General features: G+C 40.7%; 1 protein-coding gene across 1 annotated transcript; it reads left to right on the top strand.

Annotated features, from left to right (window-relative positions):
* Positions 1 to 7,451: 7,451 nt before the first annotated feature.
* On the top strand, positions 7,452 to 11,294 carry FAM177B (family with sequence similarity 177 member B). The gene is made up of 4 exons (XM_046678013.1): positions 7,452 to 7,625; positions 7,919 to 7,985; positions 10,659 to 10,756; positions 11,112 to 11,294. Exons 1-4 carry the CDS (start codon positions 7,452 to 7,454, stop codon positions 11,292 to 11,294), a joined length of 522 nt encoding a protein of 173 aa, XP_046533969.1.
* Positions 11,295 to 16,034: the final 4,740 nt, after the last annotated feature.

Here is a 16,034-nt window from a genome sequence, read left to right as displayed (position 1 = left end):
CTCATTTTTCCAATCCATTATGTAGTGCCTTCTGCCACCGGTTAAAATGAACTGAATGTGTGATTCATTTATTAAACAAATCCTGAGTTCCACAGCCATGTGTCAGGTATGCTGGGGGCAGGAGAAACAGCAGGGCGCTCCCAGGTAAAACCCTGCCCACTCTGGCGGGAGGGTGGGGCGGGGGAGGGAAGGGAAGAGGAGACAGACAAGGGCAGTGGAGAGTGTGCTAAGTGATGATAAGTGCTAAGGAGAAAAAACAGGAGGAGGGAAGATGTTGAGTGGTGGTGGTGGTGGTGAAGGGGATGGGAAGTTGCCTTGAAAAATAGGGAGGCTCAGAACAGGCCGTTCGAGTTAAAGACCTGAAGGCAGCGAGGGTACAAAGTCTAAGAGAAGAAAAACTGGTCCAGAGAACAGCCAGGACAAAGGTCCTGCGGCAGAGACAGTCTGTGTGGTCAGGGAACCACAGTCAGAAGGCCAGTGCTGTGGGATTTATGTGAGTGAGGGGGACAGTAGTAGAAAATATGGTCAGAAAAATATTGGGGGCCAGACCTGCAGTCTTGTAGGCCATCACAAGGACTCCGGCGTTTACTCCGGGTGAGGTGGGAACCCACTGGAGACTTTTAAGCTGAGGAATGACGTGATCTGATTTAGGATTTAACAACTCTGGCTGCCTTTTGAGTATGGCCCCTAGGGGGCTAATTAGGAGGATGCAATAATGTAGGTGAGAGATGATGGTTTAGACCTGGGTGGTGGCAGTGGAGTGGTGGTTATTAGGATTCCAGAAATATCTAAGAGAATTTCCCAATGGATTTAATGTGATTAAAGGAGAAGAATCAAGAACGGCTCCAATATATTTGGTCTGAGCAACTGGAAGAATAGAGTTGCCATTTATTGAAATGGGAAGACTGCCAGAGGAGTAGATGTGTGTGTGTGTGTGTGAGTGTATGGGGTGGGGGTGCAGTAAAGAGAAGGGCGTACTGAAACTATGAGCAAAGATTTAGACAGGATGGAGAGGTCTAGTTAGACATCCAAGAAGAGATGTCAAATAGACAGGATCTATGAATCTGAGATTCAAGGGGGGAAATGTGACCTGGAGAGAAAAACGTTACATATAAATGCGTGTGTAGATAATATTTAAAGCCACAGGGCCAAAGGAGATCATCAAGGGAGTGGATTAAAAAAAGAGAAGAGATGCAATCACTGAGCCCTAAGGTACTCCAATATTGAAAGGTCAGGGAAATTATATGGTCTGTTAATCACATTACAAACTTAGGAGCAATCCTTGAGAAGCTAGATTTGGGGAGTTTTAAGAAACAAAAAGTAGAGGTGCTCATAAGAATTAGACTGAGGTCAAAAGCATGTTGTAAGGACTCTTTGAAAGATCACTTACAGAACATCCACGTCTAATCCCCTGGTGTGAAGTTGGCAATGCTCCCAAGCTTTCTGTAAATAAAAATAAGTTGATTCCACACCTGTTAGGATTGAGAGCCCCTTGTGTACCAGGCACTGTGATTACAAAGACGAATTTTGCACAGCACGTCCTCAAATGTCCATTAGGTGGCAGAAAAGCATTCACTAAATCGACTTTAAGCTAGGTCTCTCTCTCTCTGGTCTCTTCCCCCACCTTCCCTTTGAGCCCTCTGAATTAAAAGATGTATGTCTATTTGACGCACAACACTATTATCATGAAGAACAGAACCTAGTATTTTCTTCAGAAAGCCAAGAGATATCATCAGTCTGTAATATAGTGGGGTGAGCCAGGTATGTGGGGGACGGAGGGTGTGTGTGTGTTTCATCTGGTGTGGAAATGTGTGAGTTGGGAGATGGTTTTGAGTAGAGTACATTGACTATAATGAGACTGTTAGGCGTTATTCTTTAACTTTCGATAATTAAGCTTTTTAGCTTGGGGCAAGGTGGGGAGGAGGGCGCAGAAAGCAAAAAACCCTCTTAAAAAAAAATAAGGCACTAGCTTGATATTTGAAATTTCTGCAGTACACCAAATCACTAAATCACATCTCTATTCCCATTTAGAAGTTACATCTGTTCCCACTCTCCCTAGGGCACTGGTCCCCAAACTGGCCTGCTCATTGGGATCACCTGGGCAGCTTCAAAAATAACTGATGCCCATGTCCCCCGCCACCGCCGAGATTGTGATGTAAGTGGTCTGGGGAGTGGCCTGCCTTGAAATTTTTTAAAAAGACCCCCAGATGATTCTAATATGAAGACAAATTTGAGGGCCACTGGGTTTATGTAATGCCGAATATGTAAACATGATCGACCTTCCCACAATGCAAACATGTTCCACCCTGTAAGATACACGCAAGAGAACGCTTCCACGTCAGCGTGTCTGAGGGCTCCCTATCACCTAGGCCTGGTTTTCTTAATTTACCGAACAACTTCCAGCCGCAAATTTTGTACTACTTTCAAAACCCGAAACATGAATTAAAGCAGTGAAAGAGAAAGCAAAGGAATAATGGAGGTGAGCTGCTTTTTGAAAATGTTTTTATTTTCTTTTGCTGGTTATGTAGAATGTGTCTGATTTCTCAAGGCACGGACAATGTTTACTTTTGCAATAGTATTATGCTTAGAGTAGTGTTGGTCTTAAACACCAAATTAAAATGGTTGTTTTTTTGCTGCTCTTTGGCATCAGAAACTAAATGGTAACAACTGTTACTATTTCCTACCAAGGCTCTTTTGTGAAACACTATGAGTAAGTCAGTCAGGGAGAATGATGTCTCTCCTTGAAGTCTTCTCAGAGGACCCTGGGCAGGGCAGGTATCACCTCCTGCTGCTGTGGATGACAAATTTAACCCTTGACGCCGTTAGCAACTCTGACCTTTGAAAATGACATAGATGCAGCATTGCACCAATAAAATTTGGCGACTTAGTCATATATACATATGAATATTCATATGCATATTCACATATTCATATTATATGTGAATATTCATGTGTTATCTGTATAATATGAATATTCATGTTGCATGAACATTCATATATGGATATTATTAGATGCATAAGCATATGTATATACAAATATATATACATATGTGTGTTTAATGTTTGTAGTGCCTGTGGGGGGACTGGAATTGGCCACCCCAAGATATGACCCTTTGGCGTGAGGATTATTTTGGGCTGGTTAATTTTAAAAACTGCAGACAGGAAAGAAACTCTGAAAAGTAGAATTTACTTACCCTTTGTTAAGAGACGTTTACGTTTGTAAAGGAAATCTCCATCTGTACCTCTCTGTACCAGGAAGAAGAGGGGATGACCTTGTCTCTAGAAACTCTTAATCAATGCGGAAGGCAATGATTTAAATCTGTATAAGAATCTTACTCTTGTTTACTGTACTTGTCTGGTAACCTCCCATAACTGACTCCCCCTGACCCCTAACATCCTCCTTTGTCTTTAGCTGACATGATATTTAAGGTGGTGGCTTCAGCCATTTTGGCGAGTTGCTCAGTTTGCCTGAGCCTCTCTCATGTATACATGCTATAAAGCTTTGCTTAATTTTCTCCTGTTATTCTGTCTCATGTGAATTTAATTCATTCTCAGGCCAGAAGGACCCAGAGCGGGTAGAGGAAATGTCTTCCTCCCCTACAGCCCATAAAATATTTTAAAAATTCAATCTGCTAGTCTTCATTTGGATAGATGGCTTATAATATATTTACATTTATTATGATTACTGATTTACTTGGAATTATTTCTAATATTTTCTTTAGTGTTTCCATTAATCACGCTTTTTCTTTGTTCTTTTTCTACCCTCTTTCCTGCCTTCTGTTGAATTGTTTCTTTTTTTTCTTCTGCTAGTTTTGAAGCTGCACATTCTAATTCCATTATTTTTCTAGGTACCTTTAAATTGTTAACATGCATACTTAACAACCTATTCCAAAACAATACTTAAAGAGGTCAACTCCTCACATTTTTGTTACCGTTGTCTAATACTTAATACTGCTCTGTTGTTATACTGCACCCTACCAAAATAGTGTTTTTAAGAGTCAATACTTAAGATTTGTCACTCTGTTTACTAATTTATTTACATTTGTTTCTTGCATCTTGTTCTTACTTCTGGGTTCGATTTCCTTCTTGTTGACACACAATTTTATATTATTCATCTTTCAGTGAAGCTGTAAGAAAGATTAACTCAGTTTTTATAGGTGAAAATATTGCTTTACTCTCTCCCTATCATTGTTCATCTGGGTATTGAATTCTTTTTGGCAATAACCAATTGTCTTCTGGTCTCCATTGTTGCTGATCTGAAGTCAGCCATTGGTCTAATTGTTATTCTTTTGGGGGTAATCTGCCTCATCTATGTAACTTCAAGATTTTTTTATAATTTCCATGATCTAGGTTTGATTTAATTTTTATTTATGCCTCTTAGTATTGTTTATGTTTCTCACATTTGAAGATTTGTATCTTTCTTCAGATATGGAAAATTCACAGCCATTACCTCTTCAAACATTACCTTCCCCATTCTTTCTGTTCACTTCTTCTGGAACTCCTAATAAACAAATATTGAACCTTCTCATCTATTCTTTATATCTCATGACTTTTTCTTTCATGTTAATGGAATATACATCTCTTTATGCTGTGTTATGAGAGATTTCTTCAGATTTCTTCATTGTGTTTAATCTGCATACAACCTATCCTAGGTTGACTATATATTTCATTTCTAGAATTTCTGTTCAGTTCTTTTTCAAATCAACCTGTTCTTTTTGGCTATTATAATAGTTTGCTTCCTTTATCTCTTTGAACATATTAAACATATTCATTTTAAAGTTTCCTGTTGTTCTATTATTCCTCTTTCTTGAGTGAAGACTCTCCCATCTGCTGAACCCTCCTCATGATGGTTGATGTCTTCATGTGATTTTTAAGTTTTTGTAACGAGCACATCCTCAGCTTCACTTCAGCTCCTCACACCATATGAGGGCTGTGAATTTGGGCCACATGCCAGCATGTGGTACCAGCCTGGGGTTCCAGTTTTTTCAGGTGACTATTTCTACCCATGTTGCCAGGAGATGACAAATTACTTTGCACCTTTTGCAGGTCAGTAGGTAGTTTTTCAAGTCCATATTTTATAGATAAGATAGTACTTTATTATCTTAGTTTTATGCAGGTAGCTTTATTTCAGCACCCACACTCATGGGATCTGTGGTTTGGATTGTCTCCTCTCTGCACCAGTGTTAAAACTCTAGGCCTCAGGCCTATATCTGGCTCTGAACTCCCAGGAGCCATATCAGCTTCAGCTCACCCTTATAATTTTGAGTTTTCTCTCTTTTCCTGTTACTTAGGCTAGCTTGCTCCCTTCTGTCCTTCCTCTCTTCCTGCCTTCCTTCTTTTTTCTTTTTCTTTCTTTCTTCTTTCCTTTCTTTCTTTCTCTCTATCTCTTTCTTTCTTCCTCTCGGTTTCTTTTCATCCTCCTCTCTCCCTCCTTCCTTTCCTCCTTTGTTCCTTCCCTTTCTCTCTCTCTCTCTTTCTTACTTCCTTAGTATAGCCTGATTCAATGTTTTGGTTGTCTAATTCTATCCAGCATTTCCAGGTGTCTGGAATAGGAAGCGGAATTCTTCCACATCAGCTCAGTCTGCCATATTTGCTGATATAATCTTAAAATATATTAAATATTAGTTAAGACAATAGTGTGCTTACCATATTAGTGCCAGATATATATCCTATTAAGTGTTAGTTACTTAATAATAGCTGGCTTTTATTAAACACTTACTATTTGCTAAGAATTTTTCTAACTCCTTTATGTGTCTTTACCCATTTATTCCTCAATTTTATAAAGTTGGTACCACATTTACACACATATTCAAGCTATATTATTCTTATTTTATAGATGAGGAAACCAAGCCACAGGGATATTAAGTAACAGGATTTTCAACCTCTGACTCCAAGCTTGTCAGCTTTTTTAAGATTTCATCTGAACACAGTAAAATTAACTGATATTCAGTCTAGAATTTGATTCATTTTGACAAATGTATGCAGTCGAGTAACCACCACTACAATCATGATCTCTATTAGAACAATTCCATCATCCCAAAAGCTCCCTTTTATCCCTTTGCAGTTAATCTCTTCCCCTGATCCTCTCACCCCTAGAAAATACTGATCTGTTTTCTACTTCTGTAATTTTTCCTTTTCTAAAATTTTGCGTAAATAGAATCACATAATATACAGTGTCTAGCTTCTTTTGCTTAGCATGATGCTTTTGAGATTTCTTCCTAGGGGTGCAAATACTATTTGTCTATTACTTTTAATCACTGAGTAGCATTCCATTGAAGAGAGATGCCACATTTTGTTTATCCTTTCACCAGTTGATGGACACTTGAATTGTTTCCAGTTTGGGGCTCTTGCAAATAAAACTTCTATGAACAAATCTTTAGATGGATATATGTTTTCATTTCTCTTGGGTAAATATGTAGGCATGGAATTACCAGATTATATGGTAACTATATATGTGACTTTTAAGAAACTGCAGAACTGTTACAGAGTGGCTATACCATTTTACACTCCCACTAGCAATGAATGAGCGTTCTAGTGGCTTCACTTACTCCTCAACACTTGGTATTGTCTTTTTAATTTTAGCCTTCTAGTGAGTATGTTATGATATCTCATTATGGTTTCAATTTGTGTTTCCCTAATGACTAATGACATTGAGGATCGTTTCCTAAGTTTATTTGGCATCTGTAAATCCTCTTTGGTAAACTGGCTGTTCAAATCCTTTGCCCATATTCTAATTGACTTGTTTGTGTTTCACCTATTGAATTGCAGTAGTTCTTTATGTATTCTGAAAATAAGTCCTTTATCAGATATATACTTGGGAAATATTTTCTCCTGTCTGTGCAAAGCCTATACTCTTTTTTCTTTCTGCTTTTTTTCCCCAAATCCCTCCAGCACATAGTTGTATATTTTAGTTGTGGGTCCTTCTAGTTGTGGCATGTGGGACGCCACCTCAGCATGGCCTGATGAGCGGTGCCATGTCCGTGCCCAGGATTCAAACCAGTGAAACCTTGGGCTGCTGAAGCAGAGAGTGAGAACTTAACCACTCAGTCATGGGGCCGGCCCCAAAGCCTTACTCTTAACCACTACTTCTATTGCCTCTCAATATTTATTGAAATAATTGAGGAACTTCCGCAAAGCGATGGCCTCTTTCTACTAGCAGTGGTAGCTTTGGCAATTAATAAGGGGTAAGGGAATGCTGTCGAAATTTTTGTTTGAAGACCCAAAGTTCACATTTTCACTACTAACTGAACCTTTTTCATTTTGGTACAGAAATGAGCAGTCGTCTCTCGGATTTGAAGAATCGATGACATCACAGCTGTGATTGCCTCTGAACTCTCTGCCTTTACCAGCCATTGAAAATAACTGGACACCTCTCAGCTATATAAACTCTGCCCTGGGCAACTTGCCCTAAGGCGTCTTGTTTTTAATTTACTAGTTGTTTTTTTTTCCTTATGGAAAAAGACGGTTTACAGCAGTTAGAACTGGAGAAGAGTGGATCTTCCAAAAGAACTACTCCCAAAAGAATTATTCATTTTGTTGATGGAGACATCCTGGAAGAATATAGCACAGATGAGGAGGAAGAGGAAGAAAAAGAGGAACAGAAAATGAATTCAATGCTTGACCCTGTAAGTTTGGAATAGCAACATGAGTGAACATGGGGGCTGAGTGAATGACAGCTTAAGCCAGACAAGGTTTGTAGAAAATATGGTTTTAAGCTAATTCTTTGTTTTCCTTGGTTTGCTTTTTAGATCCATCTATAGTCAACTCATAATTTTGTTCATCTTAGTTTTCACATCTATGAGACAGAAAATGGATCATATTATAAAGCATTTTGAAACCTCCACAGGAAAGACTCTGCAGTCACCACTCCTATTATTGATTACTCTAACTCAATTTTTCTCTTTCTTTTTTTTTTCAGTCTAAACTTTCATGGGGGCCCTACCTACGGTTTTTGGCAGGGCGAATAGCAAGCACCTCATTTTCTAGTAAGTACAGCTAAGGTTATTTTCCTCTGTCCTAAATATAGACTTTAGACCCTCAGAGTTAGGTGGGACTTCCAGTGGTTTACTTCACGCCATGCTTTCTGAAGAAGTGATGATCTGGTCTCTTCTGGATCTATGCTGGAACATTCCCAATGGCATAGAACCTCACATCTTCAGGCAGACCCTTCCATCTTTTTCCACCTCTTGTTAGTAAATTCTTATACTTTTCTCTTCTTTTGAAGTTATTCCCATTGATCTTAGTTGCCTTTCTTAAGGCCATACAAAACCAGTCTAGATTCTTCTTTCATAGAACAGAGTTTTAAATACATGAAGACAATAGCCAGTCCTTCCTGAATAAACTTCCAAGTTTTCCAAACTGTTATGACACAGTTCCAAGTTCCCTCATCATAATCTCTCTATTATAAAAATTTATTATTATAAATAAAGAACTTTATTGACTCCTCCCAGGGGCATAATGAACAGCCCAACAGATGAAATATTAAATCTTATTTTGTTTGACTTTCACCAATTTTCTTTAAAACTCAATTGGCAACGTCTAATTACTCATTTCCTTCTAACTTGGATATGCTTGTGTATACCACAGAGAGGAAAACAACTTTAAAAATCTGAGAAAATATAAAATATAGCTCTTAGGAATTGCTCTTCATTCATTAAATAAGCATTCATTGAGTGTCAATATGTGCTCAACCCTGTGCTGGACCTGGGACACAAAGACAAATGACAATCTCTGCTTTCAAGAGACTCAATATTCAGTGGATAATATAGGCCAGTAAACATCCTGTCATTATAATTCGATCTCATGGTTACCAGGATAGAAGGAGCACAGGGACTATAGACAGAGTCAGAAACGCTGACATATGAAGGAGATACCTTATGAGTCCTATGCAGGTATGTCTGGCTAAGGCCAGCTTGGGGACCATGAAAGTGACCAGGGGGATCTTTAAATTACAGTGAAAAGTGATGATGGGGTGGTTCAGTCAGGTGGTCTGAGCTTTAAAGGAACAAGTGCCTTTACATCAAGACAGAGGGTTAGTGATTTGGAAGTTTCTCTGGGAATCTGAGTGAAATACCAATCTTACCGCAACCCTAACACATTGGCAGAAGAAAGGCTGTCTTCCAGAGAGTTCTGTGCTTTAGTTAGGACAAGACTGTTTGCAGAGGTGAAGTGTTTTGAACGGAGGGAGACTTAGGAGGTTAGGTCAAGTAAAAGAAGCAAAACTCGATACAGCAATACGAGAGTGTGAAGCAGAACAGAGACTACGGTGCTCTCCATGTTGACCTTTGACTGCAGATGGCGGGGACAGGACACATGGGGAATCAAGCTGCCTTCAGGGCTCCAAACAGAACTGTAGCATTAAAGTGCTTCTGCCTGGGGCTTCCAGATTGTAGTGGAGGCATCAATGTGCGAGCAGTCAGCACCTGGTCTCTACACAGAGATTTTGCATACAGCTGGAACCCAGATGACACTGGTAATGAATTTTTTCAACTTAAAATTCTAGTAGGTCATAAACAGGAAAACTTCCTAAGCTTTATTCTAATATTTTAGAAACTTCTCTCATACACATATGCTTAAGCACTGTGGCAAACAAACAGATTAAATAGCTAGAGTATTTTTGAAAAGACAAAACACATTTAAAAATAATAACATCATTCTGATGCCCTCTATGAGCAATATTGCAAGAAATGGAATGAGTCAGAAAGTCCTGTCACAGGGGGAGTCAGAAGTCCTATAATTTTATATATATATATATATATATATATATATATAGGTGAGGAAGATTGGCCCTGAGTTAACATCTGTTGCCAGTCTTCCTCTTTTTGCTTGAGGAAGATTGTTGCTGAGCTAACATCTGTACCAATCTTCCTGTTTTGTGTATGGGATGCCATCACAGCATGGCTTGACAAGTGGTGTGTAGGTCCATGCCCAGGATTCGAACCTGTGAACCCTGGGACACCAAAGCTGAGTGTATGAACTTAACCACTATGCTGCCAGCTGGCCCCCAAGAAGTCCTATAATTTTAAAGGAAAAGATTTCTAGGAGACACCTTCAGGAAACCACTGATCATTCATGCTAAACCTTTATCCCTGACTCTGACAAGCATAGAGCTGAGCCTGCAGGCCACCTTGCTGCTGTGACTGAAGGCAGACAAGGAGGGTCTTAAGCTGCTGCTAACAGGGAGTTTGTCTCGCTGCGTGGAAGAATCCCTGACATGAGTCTTGGTAACACCGGATTGAATTTTTGGTGTCATTTGAAATATACTCACAACTGATGATCAACTGATATGCATGGGGATGAGCAGCATCTACTCTGATTGTTCCGGACAAATGCTGTCCCTGTTATTAAGTATTTTGAAAATCTCTCCTGATGTATTCATCTGGAAAAGATAGTTTAGATGTAATCCCATGTGAAGATAGAAGATTTAACAAATTCCCTTTGGTCCTAGAATTTTTTGAGAGTCCAGAGCGATTGCAATCTTCTATCGGCCTTGAAGTTAAATGTAGTGGTGGATCTGCCACCACTGCAGTAGGAGGAGGCTGGGGGCCAAGAGTGTGGAAACACATGACTTGTAGGCAAGCTTTATCTCTTGGCACCTCAGCTGACTCTAAGCGTTAGTTACTCTTTTGACTTACCAAAGTTCTGGTTCTTTCTTTCAGCGTGTGAATTCCTTGGTGTAAGATTAGCTACCTTCTTTGGTCTTACTCAACCCAAATATCAATATATGTTAAACGAGTATTATAGAAGACAAAATAAGGTATGTGACATCCTGATGGGGACACCAAGAGCCCTGAGGTGGGAAGATGGGTTGCTCTCATTTCAGGCCGGTATAGAAGAGGGTTTTCCCACCTGGTGACCATGTACTACAATGTCACTGAGCTCCTACGGTCAGACTGACTTGTTTTGCTAATGCCCCTCACCCCATGGCACATCGTCGTATTTGCCTCTCTCGTGAGAACTTAGACTGTTGTGAGATGGGCTGGAGAAGGTAGTCGAGGGTGAGGCCTGCGATTGCTTAAAGGAGAAGCTTCTTACAGGGTGTCTCTACAAGAGGGGGAGTTCAGAGTTATTTGGTTTACAGTTAAACTTTTCCTTATTTCTCTCCATACCAGGAAGGTGACAAGGAAAATGAAGGGAATGGATCAAAGGCTCAGCCAGCCAAGGTTCCTAATGAAAAGTGTCACCTGGAGACTAGGGGCCTAGACTATGGAACCACACGACAGGAAATTGCAGAGGCCACTCCTCAGTGCAGCGCCACCTCCAGGGAGGGCCTGGCAGCAGGTTCCAGCTCATAATGGGCAGCAGGCAGGTCTGTACTTCCGCTGGATCTCTGTTCCTCGGCCATTGATTCCCATGGCAACAGCACCACAGGTGGCGCACCCAAACCAGATCTGATCTTAATCTCTTTGGGATTTCTTCTCCAGCAGCCAGGAGTTGCAAGCAATAATGAGAATAATTGTGGATTCTTTCTCAATCTAAATGTTTATTTATAAGCCCCACAATCCAGCTCCACCCCAGTGACACAAGTCCTGTTATTTGTGGATAGTTAGGATTGACATTTACACAGTAGTACAAATGCCTTAAGGAACCTGGGCATGGGAATTTTAGGCTGAAATGCTTTGTCATGGGCTTAGGGTGCAGAAAAGAAATTCTGTTCCTCAGAAGAAACTTTGGGCACCATGAAGTCTAAATAAATCCCCGTTCGACGCTTAACATAAGGTGTGTCCTCCCTGATAGCCATCCTGGCTTAGTTGGGGACCATAAGCAAACATTACTAATAACTCTGTTACAGTATATCAAAGTCTTTGAGAATTGGGTGAATTTGGGTGAGATTTTCCCTCAAACAATTAAAAAATAAACAATCTGAACTCCAGAAAAAGTAATTGGAAAAAATGGATCATTTTCTTGTTTGTCAAATTTTCAAAACCATTGATAGACCAACCATGGAAATCATAGCTGGATGACACAGGTTGTTCTGGCCAAAAGTAGCTGTGATAAAACAGAAATACACAGACTTATAGTCATAAGACCCGAGTTCAGATCTCAATTCTACCATTTACTAGTTGTGTGATTTTAAGTGTCTAGACCTCTGAGCCCCAGTCTCTTTCTTTGTAAAATATGGGTGGCATTTATTTGTTCCTCAAGGGTTATTGTTAAAAAAATATGATAATAAATGTGAAAACACTTTTAAAACTGTGAATATTAGTTGTTGATAATTAATGACTATTATAGACTGTTTATTGAAGATCCCAAAGAGCCATGGCTTCTGGAGTTCATGCCGTTGTATAGTCCCAACTACATTGACTCTGGGCTTGGCCACGTGACTTGCTTTGGCCAATGAGATAGTAGCAAATATGATGCAAGTGGAGGCTTGATAAGCATTTGCGCATGGGGCCTTGTCCTCTTAGAAAGCTCCATGTTGTAAAGCAGCTCAGGCTAGTCTTCTGAATGATGAACGTCCACATGGAGAGAGGTCCCAAGGATGAAAGACCGTCTCACACATTTCAGCTCCAGCCAAGGTACCCACCAAATGCAGCCACGTAAATGACCTTCTGCTGCCCTACATGGAGCAGAGGAACCATGCAGCTGAGCCAGTCACCCCACAGAATGATGAGAAATAATAAATCATTGCTGTTTTACGTTTTGGAGTGGTTGGTTATGCAGTCATTTATGACTGCAATAGTACATCTAAGAGAAGGGGAAGTTGGAATTGGTACGATATGAAATCGAGGATGGACGTCGGCCTGGAGAATAAAGTGGAGTTAGTTGAATATGTGAGGATAAGATGGGTTATGCTGCATAAACGGACAACTCCAAAATCTCAATGGCTTAAAACAGCAAAAGTTTCTTTCTTTCTCAGGAGAAGTCCACTGTCGATTCAGGTGGGTTCCCAAAGTCTTCACCATGTGCTGGCTCAGCAGTGCATGCTTCTCTGATCCTACAGTTCCTCCATCCCATGATGCCCTCGGGGATGCTGAAGTAGGAGTGGAGTGGAGGGTTCGGCACTGGCCATCAATGTCTCCGCTAGGAATGAATCATGTCACCTCTCCTTTGTTTCTTCCACCAAAGCAAGTCACATGGCCACAACTAACTTTAAGAAATGTGAGCCTCCTAAGACAGCCGAGAAAGGGAAACCCTTTCTTCTAGTGGCATAAGGGACAAATGACAGGCTCTAGCATCAAGATGATATAGGTTTATTCTCAGCTCTGCTGTTTCTTTCTAACCTGGTGGCCCTGTGCAACTTACTAAACTTCTCAGTGTTCCCATGTGTAAAACAGGCTTGATACAGGAAGAAAAGCCAACGTGAACTAGCTTAGGCGACAAAAAGGAATATTTTTGGAAGGGTACTGTTACCTCATAGACCCCAAAGGCAGATCAGATTTCAGTAGGTCTAGAACAAATCTGACAAGCCAGTACCTAAGCAGTACCCTCTCTCCATTTCTGGTCTTTCTTACACCTGAGGAAGATCACTCAATAGCTCTTTTATTTTTTAATCTATGTATTTACTTTCATTGCGATATAATTGACATATAACACTATATTAGTTTCAGGTGTACAGAATAATGGTTCAATATGTGTATCTATTGTGAAATGATCACCACGATAAGTCTAGTTAACATCCATCACCACAAAGAGTTACAAATTTTTTCTTTTTCTTTGGTTGAGGAAATTTGGGCCTGAGCTAACATCTGTTGCCAACCTTCCTCTCTCTTTTTTTCCCCTCCCCAGAGCCCCAGTACATAGTTGTATCTCCTGGTTGTAGGTCATTCTGGTTCCTCCATGTAGGGTGCTGTGACAGCATGGCTTGATGAGCGGTATGAAGGGCCGCACCCAGGATCCAAACTGGCGAATGCCAGGCTGCCGAAGTGGAGTGTGTGAACTTAAACTCGGCCATGGGGCCGGCCCCAGTTTTTTTTTCTCTTGTGATGAGAACTTTTAAGATCTACTCTCTTAGCAATTTTGAAATATACAATACAGTATTATTAATTATTGTCACCATGCTTTACATTACATCTTCATGACTTATTTATTTCATAATGGGAAGTCTGCACCTTTTGGACCCCTTCATCCATTTCACCCCCCACCACCCATTGCCTCTGGCAATCACCAATCTGTTCTCTGCATCTATGAGTTTGGGTTTTGTGGTTGTTCTTATTTTTAAATTCCACATATAAGTGAGATCATACAGTATTTTTCTTTCTCTGTCTGATTTATTTCTCTTAGCATGATACCCTCAAGTTTCATCCATGTTGTGGCAAATTCTGCCCACTTTTTAATTGGATTGTTTGGGTTTTTTGCTGTTGAGTTGTATGAGTTCTTTACGTATTTTGGATTTAACCCCTTATCATATATATGGTTTGCAAATATTTTCTCCCAATCAGTAGGTGGCCTTTTCATTTTCATGATGGTTTCCTTTGCTGTGCAGAAGGATGTCGTCCCACTTATTTATTCTTATTTATTTTTGCTTTTGTTTCCTTTGCTTTTGGTGTCAAATCCAAAGCTCTTTATAACTCTTCTGTTCAAGAGACTGCCCCTCAGGCCCAGTTGCAAACATACAAGAAATAGAACATGATTAGCTCTCATCCCACTAACTGAGACCAGAGAGGAGAGTCACGTAGTAGCAACATGGTTACAGGACCTGTTGCTGGGCAAACGTGGTTCTCAGGAAAAGGGGAATAAAGTGAACTAGGCAGAGAGACTCCACAATTGTTCTAAAGATGAGATGTGAAAACTGAGGAAATCACGTGGCTCTAACCAGGTACTCAAATCATCATATCAATTATAATGGTTAATATTGATGAGAATCCTGGTATTGCAGAGTTGGAATGGTTTGTCCCCTCCAAGGAGTCAATCTAAGTTCTTCATCTAACGGCCCTGTTGGCCCAATTTCAAGATGAAGTAAAGCCGAAGAGTTTAGGATGTGGAGGAGTGGCCAAGTCTAGCAGTTAAGCATCAGTGCCCTGTGTCTCAGGCATCAGGTCATGCTAAAGCTCTGCCCTGGTTTATGTGCCACTTTGCTTCAGAATATACCCCATGATGGACTCTCTTTGTCTTTTCCACTTTTCTCAAAAATTAAGAGGTGGGGCCGGCCCATGGCCAAGTGGTTAAGTTCGTGTACTCTGCTTCGGTGGCCCAGGCTTTCACTGGTTCAGATCCTGGGCGTGGACATGGTACCGCTCGTCAGGCCACGCTGAGGCGGCGTCCCACATAGCAGAACCAAAATGACCAACACCTATGTCCTGGGGGGCTTTGGGGAGAAAAAGAAGAAGAAAAAAAGATTGGCAACAGGTGTTAGCTCAGGTGCCAATCCTTAAAAAAAAAAAATCAAATCTTGAGCTAAATATAATAAGAAGAACAAATGGAAACCAGTGCCCACATCTTACCAGCCTGTGGCTGCAAGATAAGGTCATATTTCCTTTACTTTTTTCTTTTTTTAAAGATTGGCACCTGAGCTAACATCTGTTGCCAATCCTCCTCTTTTTTTTCCTTCTTCTCCCCAAAGCACCCCCAGTACATAGTTGTGTATTCTTAGTTGTAGGTCCTTCTGGTTGTGCTGTGTGGGACACCACCTCAGCATGGCCTGATGAGCAGTGCCATATCTGCGCCCAGGATCCAAACTGGTGAAACCCGGGGCCGCCAAAGCAGAGCGTGCAACCTTAACCACTTGGCCACGGGCTGGCCCCATCATTTAATAATAAAATTAATTCATTCCTTTAATATTAATTGGGCATCTACTCTGTGCCAGTTACTGCCTTAGGTGCTATCAACCAAACAGACAAAAATCTCTGCACTCCTGTTGGCCTTAAGTCCACAGAGCTCAGTTATCAGGGCGTCCAGTCTTTGTGTGGCCAGACTCTCAAGTGGTCCCCAGTAATCTCCACCTCCTGGTCTTCACAACCCAGGTAGCCCCTGGCATGCTGAACCAAGATGGTCTATGTGATCAAGAGAATATGTCAGAATAATTGCTATGACACTTCTGAGATTACTATAAGAGATGCTATGGCTTCTGTTTTGGTCTCTCTCTTTCAATCTGG

The sequence above is a fragment of the Equus quagga genome, chromosome 12 (assembly GCF_021613505.1).
Source record: "Equus quagga isolate Etosha38 chromosome 12, UCLA_HA_Equagga_1.0, whole genome shotgun sequence".
Taxonomy (NCBI): Eukaryota; Metazoa; Chordata; class Mammalia; order Perissodactyla; family Equidae; genus Equus; species Equus quagga.
The sequence above is the reverse complement of the archived record's forward strand: the minus strand, read 5'-3'. Positions and strand labels throughout refer to the sequence as shown.

Coding starts and splice junctions, on each gene's coding strand:
- FAM177B (XM_046678013.1), top strand. CDS start 7,452: ATGGAAAAAGACGGTTTACAGCAGTTAGAACTGGAGAAGAGTGGATCT. Junction 7,626..7,918: donor TGAATTCAATGCTTGACCCT/GTAAGTTTGGAA, acceptor TTTTTTTTTCAG/TCTAAACTTTCATGGGGGCC. Junction 10,757..11,111: donor ATTATAGAAGACAAAATAAG/GTATGTGACATC, acceptor TCTCCATACCAG/GAAGGTGACAAGGAAAATGA.